Raw genomic sequence first — 26,553 nt, 5'->3', positions numbered from 1 at the left:
CTCCATTTGGGGGTAATGGACAGAGACATTTAAACTGGAAGGGGAGTTGTGTGACTGTTGGTAGGCCCTCCGATTCCTGTGTGATGTTCTCGTGTCATTGTGGTCATAGTGTATATCCTACTTATTCTGCTTTTTTGCAGTCTTAAAATCCAAACTTTTCCCAGTGCTTAGCATAATTTCATTAATGATTTTAAAAGACTAAACTTGTCCCTCAAGTTTATGTTCCATAGGTTATGCATTCTTTCTTTGATTGGAATTATTTTCACAGGATGTATTTTCACTGTGAGGTAATGCTTTCAAATTATTATTATTTTTTAATCCTGATACATATTGATTTGCATGGAGTTACTCATTGAATTTAATAAACATAGGGGCTTACTAATTTGCATCACCATCAAAAATTTGCTTCCTATTTTACTTAGTTTCTTCAGCATTGGAAATTAACAAGATTTTTTTTTTGTAATTTAATAGGTGTGAAAACTTTAATTCTTTAGTAGCAGTGTTTCTAAGATACAGCGTCTTTTTTTACTAGGAGAATGATTGTTAAGATTGTTAGTAAGGTTTTTTTTTTTTTTTTGAGTCAAGGTCTCACCCAGGCTGGAGTGCAGTGGTGCAGTTGCTTCTCACTATAAGTATGACCTCCTGGGCTCAAGCAGTCTTCCCCACTCAGCCTTCCAAGTAGCAGGGACCACAGGCATGTGCCACCATGTCTGGCTGATTTTCTTTTAATTTTTGGTAGAAATGGAGTGTTGCTTCCTTGCCCAGACTGGTCTTAAACTCCTGGACGCATGTGGTCTTCCCAACTTGGCCTCCCAGAGTGTTGGGATTACAGGTGTAGGCCACTACACCCAGCCTATTAGTGAGTTTTAAATGTAAACCTTCTGTTGGTCTCAGTGTTTATATACAAGGTCATGTAGGTGTGAGCATAACAGCTACTCATTTCTACTTAGACTTTGTTAATGAAATCTTACATTTCAAAGTAGGTATTTAATTTGCTTAAAACATTTTAGAGGTACAATTTTTTGGCTGGGCGCGGTGGCTCATGCCTGTAATCCCAGCACTTTGGGAGGCCAAGGCGGGTGGATCACCTGAAGTCAGGAGTTTGAAACCAGCTTGGCCAACATAATGAAACCCTGTCTCTACTAAAAATACAAAAATTAGCTGGATGTGGCGTGGTGTGGTGTGGCATGGCATGAGCCTGTAATCCCAGCTACTCGGGAGGCTGAGACAGGAGAATCACTTGAACTCGGGAGGCATAGGTCGCAGTGAGCCGAGATCATGCCATACACTCCAGCGTGGGAGACAGAGTGAGGCTGTCTCAAAAAAAAAAGTAGTACAGTTTTTTGAATAGTTAATGTATGCACATTATATAAAGATTAGGTTTATACAGCCCCACAAGCTCTGTTCCCATCCCCCTCCCACTTCAGAAGCAGCATGTTATGTTCTTATGTGTCCTTCCAAAAAAGAGACTATGCATAAATAAGTATATATGGATGAGGTTATCTCATCAACCTTTACAGGATTAACAGGAAGATATATTTGTGATATGGGTCCAGCATATATAAGTATTTGGCAAACAACGTGAATAAAACTGGCAAAAACAGATTTCATTTGAACTGATGTGACTGTATTCCAGGGTCACCAAGAGTTCTAGAGCTACTGCCCATGGTAGAGGCTGGGCTCCAGGTCTCCCTCAACCCCCAGTCAACACCTCATCTTTGGCTGGGTGACAGCCAGACTGTTCTGTTGTACATTTGCACTTCCAACTGAGATTTTGTTTGGAGAAAGGAATTTAAGGTGAATACCACATTAGGCAGACAGTACCAGTAACTGTCTTAATTTTCTCTCTTAATTTTTAGATGTTTCTCACCGTGTATCTCAGTAACAATGAGCAGCACTTCACAGAAGTTCCAGTTACTCCAGAAACAATATGCAGAGATGTGGTGGATCTGTGCAAAGAACCCGGAGAGAGTGATTGCCATTTGGCTGAAGTGTGGTGTGGCTCTGGTGAGAGACGCTGATGGCCTCGTGCTTCAGTTCTTCTGTCTTCTATTAATGTTGGTTTGTAGATGTGGCACTGTGTGAGTGCTCATGTTTCTCCGGGAAGAAACTGTAGAATAGCATGTCTGGCAGAACATAGTGTTCCTGATCCAGCTTTGGTATACATGAAGTCTTTTTGCTGTTTTCTTTTTCTGCAATAAAATGGAGACACCACAATATAAAATATAAAAGGTCATCTGGGATGCTGTGGTCCAATGGATAGTGCTCAACAGTGTCTTTGTATGTGTAAGCTTTACTTAATTAAAAATTTGAGGCATCCTAATTGGTTTGCCCTCTCTCAATTTCTGTAAGTTTTTAGAAGAAGCTACTCAGTGTTGAGGAACTGTAGTGGCAGACAGCAGTGGTGAACTCATGGGCATTATTGTAAGCCTTGAAATCAATCCCTCTGTATGGTTCTTTGGAGCTCTAAAATGGGATAACCTGGTTTCTTTTTGGCTCCATAGGAGTTGGTAGATGTGGGAGTAATTTTTCATCATTTCTGCCTTGTTCCTACACAGGCTGGGTGAACTCCTGCTGGTTTCCTTTTTCACCTCTGGGGATGCCAGATGTCCCCAGAGCAAGTTACACACTGTGTTAATTGAGTTCATGCCATTCATGATAGCTAACTTCGGCTGAGTTCCCCCTTCTTTTCAGGCAAGTCCTTTTATTCATCTTTGGTTGACTTTTCTACAATTGGATGTTCTAGAAGGTCTTCTGCAGTCTCTCCGAATTACTTTCTTTTCTCTTTACGTAGGAACCAGATTAGAACAATCACATGAAGAAACCCAACGGATCTTTTGAAAACGAAAATCAGATAATTTCACTTTCCTGCTTAAAACTAGCGACTTCTCCTCCACTTAGAATAAAATCCAAACTTTTAATATGAGGTTGTGAAGTTCTGTAGATTCTTAGTCTTTGCTCTTATCTGGTACCATTTTCTTCTCTGCTTCTTCCTGCAGCTTTTAAAATATTTCTTGAATATGCTAAGCTCATTCCCACCTTAGAGTCATTGGTGATAGCCATTCCCACTGTTTGTATAGCTCTGTCTCCAGATACTGTCATTGCTGGTTCCTTCTGGATTGCAGCTAAAATGTTAACCTCCTTGGAGAGGCTTTTCCTGAGCACCCTGCCAAAGGTAGCCATGAAGTTAGTTCTCAGTTATATCATCCTGATGTAATCCTCTGCAGAAGGTGCATCACTCTGACTTTGTGTGTGTTATCCTGATAGCTCCAAACATATGCACTAGAATGTAAACTATTTAAGGATAGAGACCTTGTTTATCTTGTTCATTGCTGTATCCCCAGCTCAAGGGGAGTGCCTTGTACCTAGCAGGTGCTGTAGAAATATTTTTGGAATGAGGAAATGAACTTCTAGCTGCTCCTGGTAACTTCCTTGCATTCAGCAAATTACCTTGCTTTATTCTTTACTGAGATAATCGAAACCATCCATTGTGTGCTTCCTCAGTTTTCTTACTCTGTACCTTAGATTCCCTCTGTGTGTCTCCCTTTTTTTCTCATTTTCATAGAGGAAGAAGCGTGCGTTCTTTGCTGGTGCTATACTCTGTTCCTTGACACTTTTGATCCCACTTATTCCTCTTGCTCACTTGAATTTAATAACTTTTACTATGTGATGATGACATGTAAAGGATTTTCTTTCTTACAACCTTTTTTTTTTTTGAGACGGAGTTTCACTCTTGTTGCCCAGGCTGGAGTGCAATGGCGCGATCTCGGCTCACTGCAACCTCCGCCTCCCGGGTTCAAGCGATTCTCCTGCCTCAGCCTCCCGAGTAGCTGGGATTACAGGCATGTGCCACCATGCCCAGCTAATTTTGTATTTTTAGTAGAGACGGGCTTTCTTCGTGTTGTTCAGGCAGGTCTCGAACTCCTGACGGTGATCTGCCTGCCTTGGCCTCCCAAAGTGCTGGGATTACAGGAGTGAGCCACCACACCTGGCACAACTTTTTAATTAAAAAAACTTTTGGCTGGACACGATGGCTCAGGCCTATAATCCCAGCACTTTGGGAGGCCGAGGAGGGTTGATCACCTGAGGTTAGGAGTTTGAGACCAGCCTGACCAACATGATGAAATCCCGCCTCTACTAAAATAAAATACAAAAATTAGCCAGGTATGATGGCGGGCACCTGTAATCCCAGCTACTGGGGAGGCTGAGGCAGGAGAATCCCATGAACTTGGAAGGCAGAGGTTGCAGTGAGCCAAGGTCGCGCAACTCCACTCCACTCCAGCCTGGGTGGCAGGGCAAGATTCTGTCTCAAAAAAGAAAAAAAAATTATTTTTAAATGACAACACCGATACGTGTTCTAGGTTTTTTTGTTTTGTTTTTCTTTTCTTTTTTCTTTTTTTTTCTTTTGAGATGGAGTCTCGCTCTGTCACCAGGCTGGAGTGCAGTGGCACAATCTCGGCCCACTGCAACCTCCGCGTCCTGGATTCAAGTGATTCGTGCCTCAACCTCCCGAGTAGTTGGGATTACAGGCACGCGCCACCACACCAGCTAGTTTTTTTTGTATTTTTAGTAGAGATAGGGTTTCATCATGTTGGCCAGGATGGTCTTGATCTCCTGACCTCGTGATCCGCCCGTCTTGGCCTCCCAGAGTGCTGGGATTACAGGCGTGAGCCACTGCGCTCAGCTCTAGTTTTTAAAAAAGGAAGTAATATAAACAGAATGGATGTCTCTCTCCTAAGCAATTCCCTTCGTCTCTTGATGTAATCACTTTAGCCAGATAATTTCTCAGACCTTTTCTCTGCATTTGTAAGTAACTGTAGAAATATTTTTGTGTTGTTTCTATATATTTTCTTTATGTAAGCAGTAGCATACATATCAGTGTTCTCCAATTTACTATTTTACCTTACAACATAGCTTGTGGATCTTTCCTTTTCAGATTAGTATGTGTAAATCTATATCTTTTTTTTTTTTGAGACGGAGTCTCACTCTGTTGCCCAGGCTGGGGTGCGGTGGCACCGTCTCGGCTTACTGCCACCTCTGCCTCCCAGGTTCAAGCGATTCTGCTGCCTCAGCCCCCCGAGTATCTGGAACTACAGGCACCCACCACCACACCCAGCTAATTTTTATATTTTTATTAGAGATGGAGTTTCACCATGTTGGCCAGGCTGGTCTTGAACTCCTGACCTCAAGTGATACACCAGCCTCAGCCTCCCAAAATGCTGGGATTATAGACATGAGCCACCATGTTATTTTTAAATTATCACATAATTTCCCCCAGTATGCCTAAACTACAGTTGAGCTAACAATTGCTTTATTTACAAACATTTAAATTAATTATCTTGTTTTAATAAGTGCTGAGTAAAAATCCTTTTAGGAACTTCTAATCCTATGCAAGCATTTCTCTAAAGGGTGGACGCCAAAAATGGAATTCTTTGGTTAAAAGTTCATAACATTTTTTTAATTTAAAAAAAAATTTTTTTCTTCTTCTTTACTCCCCTCCCCCTCCTCTTCCTCTCCTCCTCGTCATCCTCGTCTCCCTCTCCCTCCTCCTTATGCAGTAACTGATGTGAAATATTTTATTTTTTTATTGAGACAAGGTCTTGCTGTGTCGCCCAGGCTGGAGTGCAGTGTGGTGCAGTCTTGGCTTGCTGCAGCCTTGACCTCCTAGGCTTAAGTGATCCTCTCACCTCAGCCTCCTGAGTAGTTGGGACTACAGGAATGTGCCACCACACCCAGCTAATTTTTCTGTTTTTTGTAAAGATGGGGTTTTGCTATGTTGCCTAGGCTGGTCTGGAACTCCTGGGCTTAAGTGATCCTCCAGCCTCAGCCTTCTAAAGTGTTGTGATTACAGGCGTAAGCCACTGTGCCTGGCCAGGCCACACATTTAAAAAATTTTTTTTAAATTTTATTGTGTATATTCAAGGTATACAACATGATGTTATGGGATACTTATAGGTAGTAAACAGGTTACTGTCATGAACCAAATTAACATAAAGTTTTGCACATTTGAAAATGTAATATATATTGTCAAATTTTCTTTGGCAAAGGTTATATCAGTTCATACCCTTTCCAGTTATTTCTAGATGTATTCCTCATCAAGTTATAATATTTTAACTTTTACTAAACTGATACCTGAAAACTTGACTTTTGTTTAAATTTGCATATTTCTGATTTCAAATGTGGTTGCCTGTTTTTTCATTTGTTCGTTGGCCGTTGGCTTTTTGGTTTTTGAAATTGTTTCTTTATATCCTTTGCTCATGTTTACTCTGGCTTTTTCCCTTCCCTTTTGATTTGAAGGCATTGAAAAACCATTCAGGATCTCAGGCCTATATGTGTGTTATTAAAAAAAAAAATTTCTTATTCCAAAGCTGTAACTTAATTATCTAAGTGTTAAGCCTTTCTTCTCCTCTCTTGTCTTCCTCTTCTTTCCTTTTCCATTTCCTCACTACCCACTTGTGCATTTGCTTAGTGGATATTTCTTGGATGCCTGTTACGTGCTAGGGACTGCACTTGATGGAGAGGGATAGAGAGATGAAAGTTGCCTTCAGGTATCTTACAGGGCACAGAGAAAAACAAGTATCCACAGACATTTATAATACAATGTGATAGTTGCAGTAATAGATGTGTTTCATCTGCAGGAAAAAAGGGTGCTGGGGGGCAGATGATGCATGATAGGAATGGCTTGTTCAGAGTCATATAGGCAGGAATGCCAAGGAGATACAGTCGTGTATCACTTAATGATGGTGATATGTGCTGAGAAATTTGTCATTAGGTGATTTTGTTGTTGTGTGAACATCATAGAGTATACTTACGCAAATCTAGATGGTATAGCCTACTACACACCTAGACTATACGGTATATAGCCTATCACCCCTAGGCTGCAAACCTGTACAACATGTTACTGTATTGAATACTGTAGGCAGTTATAACACAGTGGTATTTGTGTATCTAAACATGTTTAAACATAGGGAAAGGTACAGTAAAAATATGGCCTTACAATCTTATGGGACCACTGTCAACATGCACTGCATGACTGTAGGTGTGGTTGGCACACAGGTGTTAGTAGGGAGCTTTGAGAGCCTTTGAAGTGTCTGTTTCAGTTTATGCAGGCCTATGCCTGATCTTTTGCCATCATAGGCCCATTGGGATGTCAGCCTGGAGCTTACGAGAAAGTCCATATCCTTCTGGGGCAGTCCGGCGTGGATTGCAAGCTACTTTACTTCCTTTGAGTTGTCTCTTTGCTCCTGAAACCTGGAGATGTTACTTGTTTTGAGTACAGCTTGTGTGTGTGTATTTTGTAGGGGTAGGTGGAAGGGCTACTCAGAATTTCTTTTGGAGGGGTTTCTCTCTAACTATGGTATATCCTTTTTTGGGGGTCTTAGAATATGTGTGGTTTATAAAAGGGGATGATCTGTGTCAACTCTCAGTATGTTATGTGACTGGAAGTAGAACCAGAACCGCACTTTGTTGCAGCCAAGCAGGTTAAGTTCAGGGTTGGTTCACCAAATTGGCTGCTTGAATTGAATTGAATGCTTGCCTGCTCTGTTCTCTCCCATGTTTATTTAAGGTGTTGATTACTAATAAATGTGTTGAGTTTTCTTAGGGTATTTCAACATTCTTATATTTAAAAATTATGTTGACATTACTGGAGTTTCGTTGATTTTAAGCAGTTGCTGCCTCAAACAGTATGTCTTGTTTTTATATCCAGATCCCTTGAGATTGGAAGATTTTTTTAGGACAGCTTGAGATATATTGTTTCTCCTGAGGCTTCTATTTTTACTACGTATTTAGGTGTGCCCTTCTTTTTTTTTTCCAGAAAAATTCTGACACTGGTATTCTCACTGGAAGAAGGGCAAATATAGATACATTTTACAGCAGTAAATAGACTTTTATTTGGAAATGGATAGGTCTGATTTTTTAAAACATAGTTTGTAAAATTATAATTTAAAAATAGCCTGTATTGAAAACTACAATTAAAAAAAAAAGAGTAGGCTATTTAGAAAGTTGCTTTTTGATTTTTTTGTATATTCAGAGAATCATGAACATTAGTGTTAGAAGGGACTGTCTGATCTAATACAGATTTTACAGAAACTTTTGGAACTACAGAAGTTAAATGGCCAGGCACGGTGGCTTACGCCTGTAATCCCAGCACTTTGGGAGCCCGAGACGGGTGGATCACGAGGTCAGGAGATCGAGACCATCCTGGCTAACATGGCGAAACCCTGTCTCTACTAAAAATACAAAAAAATTAGCCGGGCGAGGTGGCGGGCGCCTGTAGTCCCAGCTGCTCAGGAGGCTGAGGCAGGAGAATGGCGTGAACCCGGGAGGCGGAGCTTGCAGTGAGCCGAGATCACGCCACTGCACTCCAGCCTGGGCGACTGAGCAAGACTTCGTCTCAAAAAAGAAAAGAAGAAAAGAAAAAAAAAAAAAGAAGTTAAATGGCACGCCTGTGGCCAGCATGGAGCCCACTGGATTAGACTGCTGAGCTCCCAACAGCTGGCAGAGATGCATTACCCTTTCTAGTATTCCACCCTGGTTTGACTCTGATCGTGTGTGTGGAAAATCTGTGTTACGTCATTTTCTAAGACGTGTTTTAATGAAAAAAATTTACCTGAGATACTAAGCATTTGGTGTGTCTATAATGTATAATTTGCATGAAGGATAGATGGTGAATGATATGTTTATCTTTCTTTTACCTGAAAATAATGTGGTTTCTCCTCATTTGCTTTAGAACGTCCAGTTGCAGATAATGAGCGAATGTTTGATATTCTTCAGCGATTCGGAAGTCAGAGGAACGAAGCTCGCTTCTTCCTTCGTCATGAACACCCCCCTGGCAGGGACATTGGTAGGTAGTGCTCTGTGAATCGTGACAGATATTTAAGCTTTTGTTTTGTGCTGGTAGCGCATGATGAGAAGCCAGGTAATTTGAGAGGTGAAGGAGAGGTTAGGAAATGTAAACAGTGGAAATAGGATGAAGAGAAGTTTGACTATAGTTTTTTAATGGGGGTGGGAAGGAGTCATTAGAGTAGGGGTTTGAAACTCTAAGAAAGAGAATACTTGTTAGTCAGGGTCCCTGATTAGGTCCTTCGACAGCCCTGAGGCAGAAAGTCCTCTTAGACAAGAGGAAGGATCCCTCTTCCATAATAACAGGACAGAAATAAAACTGTGGCAGATGTGGCTAAATTTGTGCATTTTGTGGGAGTAAGTTGAGGGATTTCTCATCTAAAAACATTTGTTTTCTCTGAGGTAGGAGTGATGATGGAGGTGGGTGGGAACTTTGAGCTGATTTGGAGATTAGGAGAGAAGGCTTACTAGGGAAGCCAGGCTGCTGGGAGCCATTGAGGCCAGTTGAGATGAGAGACCATGAGACCATACATGATTTTTCTCCAGTGGTGGTCTACAGCCCAGGTGGGTTGTAAGAAGAGAAGAAACCAAAGGTATCTAGACAAATTCTTCCTAGGCAATTGTCTAGAAAACCCAAGGTTTCTAGACAAATTCAATGGAAGGTCAGTGGGGATACCTCAGCTGGGTGGGGAAGAAGTGAAGACAGGAGGGACTTTGGGGAAAGAGTAGATAGAGTTAAGAGGCTGCGAGTCTCAGATGAAAGAACAGGTGTCGTGAGAGGAAATGAGTGAGACAGGCAGATTGAAAGGAAATAGTGTTCAAAAAACAGGTTTGAATTGAAAATTTCGGAGGTAGAGGGCTTCTAGTGTTGTGGTTCCCAGGTGGGGCCCTGAAATGAACCTGAATTAGAGTGGAGACGAGAAAACTAGAACTGAGAGGCTAGCATTTGGGCAGTAACGTCGTCCAGAATGAAGGCAGGACTTGGAGGTGGAGAGAACAAGGGAGTCAACTGGTCACATTGTTAGTGACCAGGATTGTGACCAGAGTTTATAGATGACTGTAAGGGGAGGGTGGAGGAGAGTGTGGGTGGGAAGCAGCAGTAGACACTGGGGACACAGCCATCCCTGTGACCCAGCAGTCTTGTAGGATGTGGGAGAATGAGCAGGATTATTGGACATTATAAAAGCTCAGTTTTGGCTGAACGTGGTGGTTCATGCCTGTAATCCCAGCACTTCGGAAGGCCGAGGCGGGAGAATCACGAGGTCAGGAGATCTAGACAGACCATGTTGGCCAACATGACGAAACCTCGTCTCTACTAAAAATAAAAATATTAGCTGGATGTGGGACCTGTGATCCCAGCTACTCAGGATGCTGAGGCAGGAGAATCGCTTGAATCAGGGAGTTGGAGGTTGCAGTGAGCCGAGATGGCACCACTGCACTCCAGCCTGGCGACAGAGCAAGACTCGTCTGAAACAACAACAGCAACAACAAAACCAAAATTAGCTGGGCGCCTGTAATCCCAGCTACTTGGGAGGCTGAAGTAGAAGAATCGCTTGAACCTGGGAGGCGGAGGTTGCAGTGAGCCGAGATCATTTGCACTCTAGCCTGGGCAACAAAGCAAGACTCTGTCTCCAAAAAAAAAAAAAGCGCAGTTTCGTTAACTAACTGTTGCATTAACACAAGTGTCTATATGGTACCTGATCATTGGGAATGATTAAATTGAGAGTATGGGTTAGCTGAGGGGCAGAATTGACTTAGTTTGGCCCCTTCTAACCTACAGATGAGAAATGCTGATACTTAGGGGTTAAGTGACTTGTCAGAGGCCACACACACCTAGAGGCAGAGCCAGGAGTGGAACCTGAATCACCTCAGCCAAGCTACCTGGTTGCCTTTCGGTATCACTGGTGTCTTTTATTTTATTTTAAGTAAACATGTATTTTTTTCTGTAGGCTCTTTTTTTTTTTTGTAGTTTTATATTGGCATGTATATCTTATTTTTAATTTTGTTCTCTATTTACATCGCATGCACTCTTTTCTAATTAGTTGAATTTTACCCATTCATCTACCTGTTCAAATATCTTGCTGTCTAGTACTGGATAAATTATTGAATAGTCTCTCAATAGTGTAATATGCAGTTTCAGTGTCTGTAATGTGAGAATTATAATCTGAAGATAAAGGAGCTATTTTCACGTTGTCACAAAGCATCAGTGCCACATAGTGTTGAAATTGGGATAAAACAGTATTGTTTTTCAGTCTCCTTTATTAAGGTGTTAACTTACTCTTTTTGGTCTAGACCTCTCGATTAAGGATTACGAGACTGTCACCATATTCTTTTTCCAATTCAATTAGGACCTGTGACCCAGAATGTATATGAAATTATGTTTAAGGCTCTTGCTGCTTTCTTTAATTAGGTAACTGATTATACAAAGGAGAAGCTAGTTAAAGTGCTCTCTCTTTAAGACAGCAAAGAAGGCAATTATTCTGAAATTATAGAAGTTTCTTTTTTTCCTTACAGAAATATTGTGGCAGATTACCTGAGCTATTTTGTCAGATAATTGAGCTGCATTTTTTTTTTTTTTTTTTTTTTTTTTTTTTTTTTTTTTTTTTTTTGAGACGGAGTCTCGCTCTGTCGCCCAGGCTGGAGTGCAGTGGCCAGATCTCAGCTCACTGCAAGCTCCGCCTCCCGGGTTTACGCCATTCTCCCGCCTCAGCCTCCCGAGTAGCTGGGACTACAAGCGCCCGCCACCTCGCCCGGCTAGTTTTTTATATTTTTTAGTAGAGACGGGGTTTCACCGGGTTAGCCAGGATGGTCTCGATCTCCTGACCTTGTGATCCGCCCGTCTCGGCCTCCCAAAGTGCTGGGATTACAGGCTTGAGCCACCGCGCCCGGCCTGAGCTGCATTTTAAAAATAAAAGCTGATTGTATTAGAATTAGTTGTAAGTGTAATACTTGGCTCTGAGTAGACGTGTTTGTTTGTTTGTTTATTAGCAATGGGAATTTGTGCTAAGATTCCTGACAGTTATAATAGACATTTTACTTAAGTTTCTTGGGAGGTAATTTGATAATTTTTTTAATTTCTGGGAAGTACAGGTATGAGCTTAATTTAATGTATTTTTAAAATTCTCTTGGTATTTTTGCTTCTTATAATGTATTAGTTTAAGATATTTCCTTTTATGATACATTAAGTGGTACTGAAAGACCCATGTATTTTGACTTTAAAAATTCTTTTTAGCCAAAAAAGCAGAATATATAGTGTTTCCGGATAGTTCCTTCACAAACTTAAACAAATATTTTGCTTAAATAAATGTAGAAGTACTTCATAGTACTTACAAATTACCACAAAATGTTTGCAGTAAACCAAATAATTAAGATACTACTTGTTCCGTTTTTAAGTGCTTTCTTCTCATAATAATTTAAAAGTATTGTTAGTGAGTACAAGGATGCATTGATGTAATTTTCTTTCTTTTTTTTTTTGAGAGTGGAGTCTCGCTGTGTCGCCCAGGCTGGAGTGCAGTGGCCGGATCTCAGCTCACTGCAAGCTCCGCCTCCCGGGTTCCCGCCATTCTCCCGCCTCAGCCTCCGAGTAGCTGGGACTACAGGCACCCACCACCGCCCCCGGCTAGTTTTTTGTATTTTTAGTAGAGACGGGGTTTCACCGTGTTAGCCAGGAGGGTCTCGATGTCCTGACCTCGTGATCCACCCGTCTCGGGCTCCCAAAGTGCTGGGATTACAGGCTTGAGCCACCGCGCCCGGCGATGTAATTTTCAACTATTTCAAGTGAAGCTTTTTTTGATTTAACTACTGAGTAGCTAAATAGATGACTAGGAAGAGCAACTATCAGCAAATGGTATGAATTACTCATAGTCAGAAGTACATTAAGTTTGTTAAGTTTTCCTTCTTTGGTATGTGAATCAGACAGGTTTCCTAATGACTAGGTGGCATGTGATACTTAGTAGTGCTACGTATTCACTGTTCCATGAAATTAATTTTGCAAAACACACTGAGTTATGAGACCTTAAGTCCATTGCTATTAGAAAGTATTTTGTTTTAAGAATACATTCAACTTAAAATATCAAACAGCAGTAATGACAGAACTTGGAAATGAACTGGTTCTTAAAATATCTGTCAACTCTAGTGTTAATGCATAATTTTTGGATTTTGTCCTTAGTGAGTGGACCAAGATCTCAGGATCCAAGTTTAAAAAGAAATGGTGTAAAAGTTCCTGGTGAATATCGAAGAAAGGAGAATGGTGTAAGTTGTTTTTATCCATACTATATATACCACAGTCTATGTATTTTTTAACTTCAAATCTTATTCATTATTACTATGTTATTCAATGGGCTAAGGATGGCTCCTTTTTAAAGGTTATTTTAAATTTGTTTCATAGGAACTATTAATTTTAATGATCTCTTTATGGCTGACTATTGGAAGAAATTGTATGTTTAATGTGACACAAATTCAGAACAAAATAAATGCTGAGCAAGTTTGAGGAAGTATTTCTTATTTGGTGATTTTATTTGTTGCTATCATCACTTTATTAAAAATGGAAAATCGGCCGGGTGCGGTGGCTCACGCCTGTAATCCCAGCACTTTGGGAGGCTGAGGTGGGTGAATCACCTGAAGTCAGGAGTTTGAGACCAGCCTAACCCCGTCTCTACTAAAAATACAAAATTAGCCAGGCGTGGTGGTACATGCCTGTAATCCCAGCTACTCAGGAGGCTGAGGCAGGAGAATCTCTTGAACCCGGGATGCAGAGATTGCGGTGAGCCTAGGTTGCGCCATCGCACTCCATCCTGGGCAACAAGAGTGAAACTGTCTCAGAAAAAAAAGGAAAATTATATATTTATGCTCTTGCTATTGCATGTGAATTTGAGCATGCATCTTTGGTATATTTGGAAGACATTTCTTTTCAGAGGTCACTATTTTTAGTGCCATTAGGGATTAGCTAAATTACCTTTTTCCAATCATCAGTACATTTATAGTAGAATTCAGATGATCTTAAGTACCATTTGCTCTTACTGTGTCTTCAGATTATTCTTTTTCTTTTCTTTGACTTACTTATTTTTATTTTTATTTTATTTTACTGTTTTCTGGGACCAAGTCACATTCTGTTGCCCAGGCTGGAGTGCAGTGGCATGGTCTTGGCTCACTGCAAGCTCTGACTTCTGGGTTCATGCCATTCTCCTGCCTCAGCCTCCCAAGTAGCTGGGATTACAGGTGTGTGCCACCACACCCAGCTAATTTTTGTATTTTTAATAGAGATGGGGTTTCACCATGTTGGCCAGACTGGTCTTGAACTCCTGACCTCAAGTGATCCACCCACCTCTGCCTCCCCAAGTGTTGGAATTACAGACATGAGCCATGGCACCCAGTCTTTTCTTTGATTTAATAATCATCTTACAATGATGAAAGGATGATATGCAAATGATAAAAATGATCTTAGCCATTGTTTTAGTGCATATGGACACAATGTATCTCCTCCTCCACCAACTAGAGGCTGAGGCAGGAGGATCACTTGGAGCCAGAACTTTGAGACTAGCCTGGGCAACAAAGCAAGACTGTGTCTCTATTAAAGAGATAAACTATATCTTTATATATGTATTTTTAAAAAGCTGCCAAATGTTTCCAAAGTGATCATATTATTTTACATGCCCACCAGAGTTTTACTGTTTCTACATCCTTGCCAACGTTTGGTATGGTCAGTCTTTTTAATTTTAGCCATTAAAATATATGTGTAGTGGTATTGCATTGTGGTTTTAATTTGTATTTCTCTAATGACTAATGATTTTGGACATCTTTTCATGTGCTTATTTGCTCTCTGTGTTTCTTCTTTGGTGAAATTATTTGTTCAAATCTTTTGCCCAGTTTTTTGCTCTCTTACTGAGTTTGAGAGTTCTAATAGTCTGGATCCAGTTTTTTTTTGTTGTTGTTGTTTAATGGAGCATACTTTTAGTGTTGTATCTAAGAACTCTTTGCCCAACCCAGGGTCACGGAGATTTTTTTTTCCTTTGTTTTCTTTTAGAAGTTTTGTAGTTTTCAGTTTTACCTTTAAATCTATAATCCCTATTGAGTTAACGTTTGCATATGGTGTGAGAATCAAAGTTCATTTTTTTTTTTTTTTTTTGAGACAGAGTCTCACTCTGTCGCCTAGGCTGGAGTGCAATGGTGCGATCTTGGCTCACTGCAAGCTCCACCTCCCAGATTCAAGTGATTCTCCTGCCTCAACCTCCTGAGTAGCTGTGATTATAGGTGCCCGCCACCACGCCCAGCTAATTTTTGTATTTTTAGTAGAGACAGGGTTTCACTATATTGGTCAGGCTGGTCTTGAACTCCTGACCTCAGGTGATCCACCAGCCTCGGCCTCCCAAAGTTCTGGGATTACAGGCGTGAGCCACTGTGCCCGGCCCTAAAGTTTATCTTTTTAATATGAATACCTAATTGTATAAGCAGTATTTATTGGAAAGATTATTCTTTTTCCACTCAGTTGCTTTTGCACCTTTGTCTAAAATCAGTTGCCTCATGTATGGGGCTATTTTTGTACTCACTATTCTGTTTCATTGATCTGTTTGTCTATTTTGACGTCAATACCACATGCATTGGTCACTGGAACTTTTATAAGTCTTGAAGTCAGATAATGTAAGTTTTCCAGCTTTATTCTTCTCAGAGTTGTTTTGGCTATTCTAGATGCTTCGTACTTCCATATGAATTTTAGAATCAACATCAATTTTTACAAAAATGCCTGTTTGTATTTCAGTTGAGATTTTGTTGAATCTGTAGATCAGTTTGAGAAGAACTGCTGTCTTGACAGTATTGAGCCTCCAATTCATTGACATGGTATAACTCTCCATTTATTTGGATTTTCTTTCAGCAGTTTTTGAGATTTTGGTATATACATCTTACATATTTATTAAATTTATCCCTAAGTACTTCATATTTTTGATACTCTAAATGGTATTTAAAATTTTTAAATTTATTATTGTTTCTAATATACTGAAATGTACTTGACTTTTGCATATTTGGTTTTTTTTTTTTTTTTTTTTCAATCCTGCGGTCTTGCTATGTAACCTATTTATCTGGTAGTTTTTTTTGTAGATTCCATAGTATTTTCTTCATAGATGATTATATTGTCTATGAAGGCAGTTGAACTTCTTTCTTACCAATCTGGATGCTGTTTATTTATCTTTCTTGTTTGTTGCATTGGCTAGAACCTCTAGGACAATGTAGAATAGATGTTGTGAGAGTGGATGTCCTTGCTTTATTTCTGATGACCCAATGTGTCCTGAATGTTTTAGTGCTATTGTATTTTTAAATGATATTCCAATGACTAAATTCTAGATTTGCTGCCAGTGCCTCAATACCATGTTTAATATGATCAAACATATGATCTTCTGTTGTAATATAAATTACAGAACAAGGTAATTCTGAATTGTTCCATTTATGTCCCTGACTGTTGAAACTATTTAATTTTAAACTTACAACTTAAAATAAAAGATTATTGTATATTAGTATGTTTTACATCTTAAAAAGTCAATGTGATGAGTATTAATGTAAGAATTAATGGTCTGCTTAATATTATGAAAGAAAAATCACTAAGTAATTTTGTCGTAGTTGGTTCAGATGAAGCTTTTACATACACTTTTGAGGGTAGAATCTCTGTGATAGTTTTATAGTAAGTTGGGATTGTGTTTATTTGTGTTTTTACTCGTAGGTTAATAGTCCTAGGATGGATCTGACTCTTGCTGAACTTCAGGAAATGGCATCTCGCCAGCAGCAACAGATTGAAGCCCAGCAACAATTGCTGGCAACTAAGGTAGTATCTTCTTTTTGTTTTTGGAGATGAAATCTCACTCTGTCGCCTAGGCTGGAGTGCAGTGGCACGATCTCCGCTCACTGCAACCTCTGCCTCCTGAGTTCAAGTGATTCCACTGTCTCAGCCTCCCAAGTAGCTGGGATTACCGGCAAATGCCACCACACCTGGCTAAATTTTGTATTTTTTGTAGAGATGGGGTTTCACCATGTTGGCCAGGCTGGTCTCAAACTCCTGACCTCAGGTGATCCGCCCACTTTGGCCTCCCAAAGTGCTGGGATTACAGGTGTGAGCCATCGTGCCCGGCTGGTAGCATCTTCTTTTAAAAGACCTAACAGGCCACTATTGTTAATGTATGTGTAAGGCTATTTACGTTCTACCCCCGTTAAGCCAATTACCTCACAGATATGAGGTGACATTGTCAACCCAAAAGCCACCTGCTGTTTGGTGCTCTTTTTAAGTCCTTACTACAGCATTTTGTAGAAATCCTTATATCATCCTAATTGTTCAAGATCTTCCTGACTCCTGATTCTAATCAAGATTAACTATGCTATGCTGGTTATCAGTCAGACAGGAAAGGTGGAAAGAGCCCTTCATCTTTGCTCCTAGGAACTACTGTGGGCCACAGCAAGAGGAATATTAAAGTTCTAACATGGCATGGTTAATCTTGGATCAGAATAATCTAATACTGTCCCCTTCTGGAACTTGGCACCAATAATGGGCTGCTTGCCTTTTTTTGGGGAACATTCTTTATCCACAAACTAACCCTAGTCCTGGCCTTGAACAAGGAAAATATAAGAAGCCACTCTGTTACCATCAGAACTGCTGCTTCTCCTGCGAGCCATAGGCTTCCAATCTGACCCAAAAGCCAACAGACCTTTCTCTGTAAAGGGCTACGTAGTAAATATTTTGGGCTTTGCAAGCTTTGCTGCCTCTGTTGCAACTACTCAACTCTGCTGTTATAAGCTGTCATGGATAATGGGTAAACAGATGGTGTGGCTGTGTCCCAATAAAACTTTACTTAAAAAAACAAGATAGCAAGCTGGATTTGGCCTGCAGGCTATGGTTTGTCAACCCCTGGCCTTAACACCCAGGATCCACAATTGACCAGTCCTTTAGTGATTATAAGGCCACTGAAGCAGGGGTAGACACTTGTTGGTTTGTCATGGGCAAAGTTACACAATAGGGCTTTGAAATAATGGCCAGGAATTCTTCAAGGCAGTTCTCAACACGCAGTGTGGACTTCCATTTCATACTTCTAGGGTTCCTGTGTATCCATTTCTGTTTGTAATACCAGACCCCAGTTTTTCCAAAATCATGTATATCATTGCTTCTCAAACTTGAAGATACATGCGAATCTCCTAGGGATCGTGTTGAAAATGCCTATTCTGATTCAGTAGGTATGAGTTGAGATTTGAGCTTCTACATTTCTCACAAGCTTCCAGGTGATGCTCATGCACATTACATTGAGTAGTAAGGATATATAGTCAAATAAAAAGGTTGGTTGTTGAAGAATAAATTGCTAACCTTTTTGGTCTTCAAGGACTAAAAAACAAGTGCTTGTGGGGTTTTTTTGTTTCTTTTGATATGGGTTCTCACCGTGTTGCCCAGGCTGGACTTGAATTCCTGGGTTCAAGTAATTCTCCTGCCTTAGCCAGGGTTTTTGTTTTGATTATTTCCATGTTACTTACATGTTTTAGGTATATTAATCTAAGAACTAGTTTACCTGTGATTATAAATTGTGTGGCTCTGTTACTCAGTTTTAGTTAAAAATTTTAATGTAATAAAAACAAAATTACTGCTATAACAAAAGTACCTTGGGGCAGGGGAAAGAAACAGTTTCAGATTCCATAATTGCAGCTTTCTAAAGGTGTTAAATATTTCTTTAGCTCTTTTCAGTGGCCATTTGTTGAGAATATACTACATAAAATACCATTCAAAGACATTTACATTTCACATTTCATTTAATCTTCACCATAGTAACATTGGTAGTTACTATTGATCATCCCCATTTTATAGATGAAGAAACATAGACTTGCATACTTAGTGAGGTTATGCAGTTTGTTCAAGGTCTCATAGCTAATAAGTGGCAGAGCTTGGGTTCGAATCTAAATGTACTCCAAATCTTATACATTTAAATACTTTCTTATAATGCTTCCCGTTTCTACATGAGCTGCTTTTTAAAATTGTTGCAACAGTTTATGAAAACTAGTTCAAGAATCGCTGCATCCTTGCTGCATAAGAACCACTTGGGTTAAAAATACTGATTCCTGGATCTTATCCCCGAGATTCTAGGGTGGGCTCAGGAGTATCTGTTTTGAACAGACTTCCAATGTGATTCTGATGGCAATGTTTAGGAAGAAGGTGAGAACAGACCAGGGTTACAAGTGTACCTCAATCTCAACATCTAAGTGTTGCGGTTAGGCTATTTTGAGCTTAGTGGTGTACCTACCTAAATGACATACCTAATGATTACTTTTATTTTTAGGAACAGCGCTTAAAGTTTTTGAAACAACAAGATCAGCGACAACAGCAACAAGTTGCTGAACAGGAGAAGCTTAAAAGGCTAAAAGAAATAGCTGAGAATCAGGAAGCTAAGCTAAAAAAAGTGAGAGCACTTAAAGGCCACGTGGAACAGAAGAGACTAAGCAATGGAAAACTTGGTGAGTTGTTCCTCATAGATTTACTTTTTTCTACATTTTTTGGTCTGGTTTTTTTTTTTTTTTTTTTTTTTTTTGAGACAGGGTCTTACTATGTTGCCCAGGCTGGTCTTTTTTGAACCCTGGCCTCAAGTGATCCTCCCACCTCAGCCTCCTGAGTAGCTGGGGTTACAGGTGCAAGCCACCATGGTTGATCTGTAGATAACTTTAAAGGGAATCTTTTGAAAAAAATATTATTCACTGCAGTTTTGATGCCGCAGGTTCCTCTGAATTGGATTCAGCTGTTGAATGTTTTATACAGGATTTCTAAGATACCTTTGGAAAATGTAGTATTTTTTCCCCTCTTAACATTTTTTGACTGAGAGTTTGATGAAGGCGAGGATTTTTATTCATGTAATAGCTCCATCTATTACAATATCATTTTAATCAGAATGTTAGTGATTTAATAGACCCACCTAATCTTATAAAATTGAAAGTTCTAAAGAAATTTTCATTGTTTCTAAAATTTGGAGTTTAATAATATTTTAAATGCAAATTCCGATAATGATACATTGAGATTGAAGCACAGAGATTTAAAGATGTCTCTGTTGATTTCAGGTGCTTCTGAAAGAAATAGGTTGCTTCTAGGACATTCTGAAAATTTTTTCTACTGTTTATTAGAAAGTTTATTGTAAAGCCTGATTGCCTGGGAAGTGGTCCATTCTTATTTTTCTTTTCAACTGTTGTTGCTATTCTCTCTCTCATCTAGTGGAGGAAATTGAACAGATGAATAGTTTGTTCCAGCAAAAACAGAGGGAGCTCGTCCTGGCTGTGTCAAAAGTAGAAGAACTGACCAGGCAGCTCGAGATGCTCAAGAACGGCAGGATTGATGGCCACCATGACAATCAGTCTGCAGTGGCTGAGCTTGATCGCCTCTATAAGGAGCTGCAGGTAGACCGTAGCTGTTTGCCAAATGCTGTACAACCTCCTTTCCAGAAACAGAGTTGCTCATATAAGTAGCAAGAGGTGCTAGATTTCAGTTGCCTTTCCTTAAAGAGAAGGCAGGTTGTGGGGGGAAGCTAAACTCCAGAGAATCCAGAGTAAACTTTATAGTACCCCAGACAGGAAATTTGAGACATTCCTCATAACCACAGCTGGTGGTCTTGCACAGGTGTCATTTAATTTTAAACCATGAGATGAGAAGTGTGGAGGGGTGGAGGGACCTCATATTTTTAGAAATTATGTAATAGTTAACCATGTGATTAACTGTTTGAGACATTTTCTTCCTACTCCTTGGCTACCTTTTTTCCCCTCTCTTTTATTCAGCTAAGAAACAAATTGAATCAAGAGCAGAATGCCAAGCTACAACAACAGAGGGAGTGTTTGAATAAGCGTAATTCAGAAGTGGCAGTCATGGATAAGCGTGTTAATGAGCTGAGGGACCGGCTGTGGAAGAAGAAGGCAGCTCTACAGCAAAAAGAAAATCTACCGGTAAGTGGGCCGTTTTGTAATGGTTTGGGGGAGGAGGGAAAAGGATGACCAGCCCGGTGAGGTTACTCATAGGCACCTTCTTCAGAATCATTACTCAGTGTGCCCTCAGAAAACAGACGCTGTTTATGGATCCTCAAAAGACAATCCGCTGCTTTTTTACTTTTTAATGTTATTACCTTTGTAGCTCTGTTTGTCTTTCTAATACTGGTAATAAAGTGTGGGTGAGAGTTCATTGGGGAGTGTTTATTTTGGAATGTTTTTTTGTAGACTCTATGGCTAGATTGTGAAAGTCCTCATTTAAAAAAGAAAATGTCACATCTTAGTTTCTAAGTCTGATCTCCTGAGGTGATTTTTAATACTGAAGGACCTGTGCTTCTGTCCTAAGGTTTCATCTGATGGAAATCTTCCCCAGCAAGCCGCGTCAGCCCCAAGCCGTGTGGCTGCAGTAGGTCCCTATATCCAGTCATCTACTATGCCGCGAATGCCCTCAAGGCCTGAATTGCTGGTGAAGCCAGCCCTGCCGGATGGTTCCTTGGTCATGCAGGCTTCAGAGGGGCCGATGAAAATACAGACGCTGCCCAACATGAGATCTGGGGCTGCTTCACAAACTAAAGGTAAAAAGTCCTGCAGAGCCTGGTTCTTTCCTATCCCCCCACTATTCTTTCTCCTAAGTTTGAGTTTTAAAAAAATCTCTCTTTGTGTTCATTATTCATGTTTGAATTCTAAAAATCCTTTTGTATTCTTTGCTAGTGTAATGATAAGTTAAAAAAATTAAAATTGATACCATAGTTGTACAAAGATGATTTTTCTTAACCCTAAATAATACAATTCTATTCAGGAAATGAAATAAAATACAATATCTTTATAAAGCTGAAAATTGTTTTAAAAAGTTCCTTCTTGTTGCTAAGGAAATTTTGATCTGATATTAATAACTTGAGAACTTTTCTTTTTGTGTAAAAACATATGTAAGTGTTTGTGGTGTCATCTTTACAGAATGTGAGGTTCTGAATCTATCATGTTGATGAGTAATGTTAAATACTCATATCTGCTTACATGTAAGAATTTGCTGATAATTTTTAGAATAACATTAAACATATTGGGAGATTAAAAGTGAAAATAGCAGAGGCTCCTTGTGTTAGTGATGTTTGCATTCTGTATACTTCTCAGATACATGGAGAGGTGCAAGCCAGTGTTTTGTAATGGGAGGAGAAAGTGTAGGGAGAATTGTAGGAAAATTGGGGGTAAAGCATCCTTTAATGACCTTGCCATTCAGACCCCTGGACAGAAGAAGTAATAGCTAGTGTTGTCTCTGTTCTCTAACCGTTATCATGTGCAAAAAAAAGCTGATTTTCAAATTATTTGTTATTTTCCCATAATTACTACTGTGAAACAATAGTACCATGCAGTCTGGATTTTATTGTGGAAAGAGTTATATTTGCTTTGTTTCTGTGAGTAAAAATGAAAGCGGTGGCTTTTGAAATTTAAGTATCTGTGTAGAAAAAACCTGAATATGCTGATCTGTGAAAGACTGCAGTTGAAGTCCTAGAGTAAGAGTCCACATATTTACTGTTGTGCATGTGTCACTTAAAATACCATTTATAAAATACACCTTAGACCCTTAGGTCTCTTGAATTGGAAATTATTTTCTGGGTGTGATGGTGATGTTTTCTAATACAATGAAGAATAATGTGCCTTTGCTGGTTCAAGCAGACTTGCTGTGACTACTTTTAAATTGCTTGAGTAAAGTACTAAATTAGAAATATAAAATATAATACAGTATTTTCTAAGTAAAGTTTTTGGGGGTGTTGTGAGTCTGGAATTTAAAGCTGTTTTTAGAGATTGAAAGTCTTAGTAGTAAAAATCATTAAAAATATCTTTAGAATGCTGAGTTATTTGTAGCTGCTTCTCTGTATTTTAGGCTCTAAAATCCATCCAGTTGGCCCTGATTGGAGTCCTTCAAATGTAGACCTTTTCCCGAGCCAAGGCTCTGCTTCTGCACCTCAAAGCACTGGGAATGCTCTGGATCAAGGTGAGATTTATTTGTGCTACTCCTGGACATTAAATTTTGGTCATCTAAAAGGTGCTGTGTATTCTTTTTAGATAGTTCATTTTCTTTCCTGTCCTTGTCCTTGTCCTTGTCCTTTCCTTTTCTGTCCTGTCCCGTCCTTTTTGTTTTGTTTTTTTTTTTAAAGACAGGGTCTCACTCTGTCACCCAGGCTGGAGTGCAGTGGTATGCTCATGGCTCACTGGTGCAGCCTCCACCTCCTGGGCTCAAGTGATCCTCCTACCTCAGCCTCCCTAGTAGCTGGTACTATAGGTGCGTGCACCATGCCTGGCTAATTTCTCTATTTTTTGTAGAGATGGGGTTTCACCATGTTGCCCAGACTGGACTTCTGGGCTTAAGTGAACTACCTGCTTCCACTTCCCAAAGTGCTTGGATTACAGGTGTGAGCCACTGCACCCGGCTGATAGTTCATTTTCTAGTGTGTTACCACTAGGGACAATATTTAACAGTATTTAATTTATTTCCAGAACACCTTAATTTAGCGGGAGAACTCAGGTGCGATCATTATAGTGCTTGGGTTATCCTTTTATTAATTTAATTAAAAAATAGGAACGTGCTTTGTGGACACAGATTTTCAGGAAGACTTAGGAGAGAGAAACTTATGAGTGAATGAGATATTTTATTCCAAACAGTTTGAATGTCATTGTGATTTTTTGGTCTTTAGTTGATGATGGAGAGGTTCCACTGAGGGAAAAAGAGAAGAAGGTGCGTCCGTTCTCAATGTTTGATGCAGTAGACCAGTCCACTGCCCCACCTTCCTTTGGTACTCTGAGGAAGAACCAGAGCAGTGAAGATATCTTGCGGGATGCTCAGGTACCTACAAATATCTGGGTTTTACAATTTAATAGTAATTCTATAATGTAGTGTTTAGAAGGGATAAAGTATTATGTGAGGGAGAGCAGAAGAAACAGGATGTACCTAGGAGATTAGAAAATACATTAGCATTCTGTTATTTTAATTTCTCTTGCGTGAGTCTGTTTGTGCTCTCACACCTGGTGGGAGAATGACTGATGTGCTTATTTTGGGTCATATTTCGTGTGATTCTCTAAAAAGTATAAGTGCATCAAAGAACACTGTATTTGTATTATTCAAGTATGTTATTTCTTCAAAATTACAAAATGATTGTGTGGTGAATTTTCTGTAACTGTTGCATTCTTAATCCTTGATAACCAGGTTGTGTGTGAGTGCTCCAAGTTAGGTGTGTTTTATTACAGTTGTCTAGATTGCATGAAATTCCAGTGAACAAGAATGGTTTCCCATTACTGATGCCATCTGAGTATCAAAGATGACAGCAAAAGTTTTCAAGTGGGCACTTAAATGTATTAAAATTGCCCAGATAGGAAGTGGAAACAAGGTGAAAGTCATAAAGGGGAGAGATTGTATTGCATTTATGAAGTTCATTATTAAATGTGAGTAAATACAGAGATTTAAAACTAGTTAACAGCCAGGCGTGGTGGCCCACACCTGTAGTCCCAGCACTTTGGGAAGCTGAGGTGGGAGGAGGATCACTTGAGACTAGGAGTTCGAGACCAGCCTGGGCAACAAAATGAGACCCTGTCTATACATAAATAAAAGAAATAAATATATAAAAACAAAAACTAATTAACAATTTAAAAATATGAGTTAATATATATATATTATTTTCCGAGATGGAGTCTCACTCTGTCGCCCAGGCTGGAGTGCAGTGACGTAATCTCGGCTCACTGCAACCTCCACCTCCTGGATTCAAGTGATTCTTCTGCCTCAGCCTCCTGAGTAGCTGGGACTACAGACACCCACCACTATACCTGGCTGATTTTTGTATTTTTTTTAGTGGAGATGGGGTTTCACCATATTGGCCAGGCTGGTCTTGAACTCCTGACCTCGTGATCCGCCTGCCTCGGCCTCCCAAAGTGCTGGTATTACAGGCATAAGCCATTGCACCCTGCCAGAGCTATTATTTTTATAGTGTATACTTACATTTGTGAAATTAGGTTATCTAGAACATCCTATGTACCCAGTTATATAGTATTTTAACTGGCTTTTTATGTGTGTGTTATAGGCTGCAAATAAAAGTGTGACTAAAGTACCACCTCCTGTTCCTACAAAACCAAAACAGATTAATTTGCCTTATTTTGGACAAACTAATCAACCACCTTCAGACGTTAAGCCAGATGGAAGTTCTCAGCAGTTGTCAACAGTTGTTCCGTCCATGGGAACTAAACCAAAACCATCAGGGCAGCAGCCGAGAGTGCTGCTGTCTCCTAGCATACCTTCAGTTGGCCAAGACCAGACCCTTTCTCTAGGTTCTAAGCAAGAAAGTCCACCTGCTGCTGCTGTCCGGCCCTTTACTCCCCAGCCTTCCAAAGACACCTTACTTCCACCCTTCAGAAAACCCCAGACCGTGGCAGCAAGTTCAATATATTCCATGTATACGCAGCAGCAGGCTCCAGGAAAAAACTTCCAGCAGGCTGTGCAGAGCGCGTTGACCAAGACTCATACCAGAGGGCCACACTTTTCAAGTGGTAAGGTTCTTCACGTTCGTAGGTGACGTGCTTAAGTTCTACACCAGAGCTGCCATCTCTCAGCAGACCGCAAAATAATCCCTATTTTGACTGATGCTAAGGGTTTTTAACTGTGGCTTCTGTTCTTTACTGGGAGTTTAAAAGAGTGCTTGCTAAATGTCTGCTCCTACAGTAGTAGGCACGAAAGATAATAGATGAATAAAGTGTGGTCTCAAGTCTGGAGGGGCTTATTGGTGAGTGGGAACCAGATATACATGGGTCATTACAGTGCAAAAGGAAGGTGTGTGTCTTCACTGTAGGTTGACCAGATGTTCTTGTCACATGGAGTCTGGGGGGCAGAGGACTGGACCACTGCCCTGTCTGTGTGTGTGCCCGCGCGCGCGTGTGTGTGTATGTGTGTATATATACATATATGTGTGTGTGTATGTGTGTGTGTGTGTGTGTATAGGTATATACATGTGTATATGTGTATATATACACATATACACATATATAAACATACATAGACATATATATGTAGATATATATACACATACATCATACACATATATGTGTGTGTGTGTGTCTATGTGTCTATATGTCTTTATATATATAATTATTATTATTAAAAATATTCTCCACTGTGACCGGGCGCAGTGGCTCACTCCTGTAATCCCAGGACTTTGGGAGGCCAAGGTGGGCAGGTCTCCTGAGGTTGGGAGTTTGAGACCAGCCTGACCAACATGGAGAAACCCTGTCTCTACTAAAAATCCAAAATTAGCTGGGCATGGTGGCACATACCTGTAATCCCAGCTACTCAGGAGGTTGAGGCAGGAGAATCGTTTGAACTTGGGAGGTGGAGGTTGCAGTGAGCCGAGATGGTGCCATTGCACTCCAGCCTGGGCAACAAGAGCGAAATTCCGTCTAAAAAAAGAAAACATGCATGTATTCTCTACTGTATTTTAGAGTCATTGTAATGAGGACATAGCCACTAGCTAAATGTAAAAACATAAGGTTAGTTTGTATTAAACATACACAGTTTGGACATTTGTTGGGTTCTTTCTAAATTATTACTTCATAGGACTAGAATAAAACTGACAATGTTTTAATTGAATGAAAATAGCTTTGTAGTCATGAAATAACAATGTAATTGTGACCTAAGATGCCATAATTGAAATTAGACAGCAAAGAATCAGTATATATGCTACCTCTTACTCTTTTCAT

General features: G+C 39.9%; 1 protein-coding gene across 4 annotated transcripts in view; it reads left to right on the top strand.

The window, feature by feature from the left end:
- TP53BP2 (tumor protein p53 binding protein 2) overlaps positions 1-26,553 on the top strand; it is a 66,788-nt gene that overhangs the window by 22,637 nt on the left and 17,598 nt on the right. For 2 of the 4 annotated variants that reach the window (XM_030936250.1, XM_010382263.2), the window contains 11 exons: positions 1,860-2,007; positions 8,732-8,845; positions 13,013-13,095; positions 16,553-16,654; positions 19,140-19,314; positions 20,060-20,241; positions 20,617-20,781; positions 21,167-21,395; positions 22,700-22,810; positions 23,511-23,659; positions 24,888-25,350. In XM_030936250.1, the coding sequence (XP_030792110.1) occupies positions 1,860-2,007; positions 8,732-8,845; positions 13,013-13,095; positions 16,553-16,654; positions 19,140-19,314; positions 20,060-20,241; positions 20,617-20,781; positions 21,167-21,395; positions 22,700-22,810; positions 23,511-23,659; positions 24,888-25,350 (1,921 nt within the window). Of the gene's footprint in view, positions 1-1,859; positions 2,008-2,566; positions 2,695-8,731; positions 8,846-13,012; positions 13,096-16,552; positions 16,655-19,139; positions 19,315-20,059; positions 20,242-20,616; positions 20,782-21,166; positions 21,396-22,699; positions 22,811-23,510; positions 23,660-24,887; positions 25,351-26,553 lie in introns of those variants that run through there. The other 2 variants (XM_030936252.1, XM_030936251.1) reach the window with 2 other exon arrangements.

This window comes from Rhinopithecus roxellana, chromosome 8, assembly GCF_007565055.1.
Source record: "Rhinopithecus roxellana isolate Shanxi Qingling chromosome 8, ASM756505v1, whole genome shotgun sequence".
NCBI classification, from domain to species: domain Eukaryota; kingdom Metazoa; phylum Chordata; class Mammalia; order Primates; family Cercopithecidae; genus Rhinopithecus; species Rhinopithecus roxellana.
This window is presented reverse-complemented; position numbering and strand designations above follow the sequence as displayed.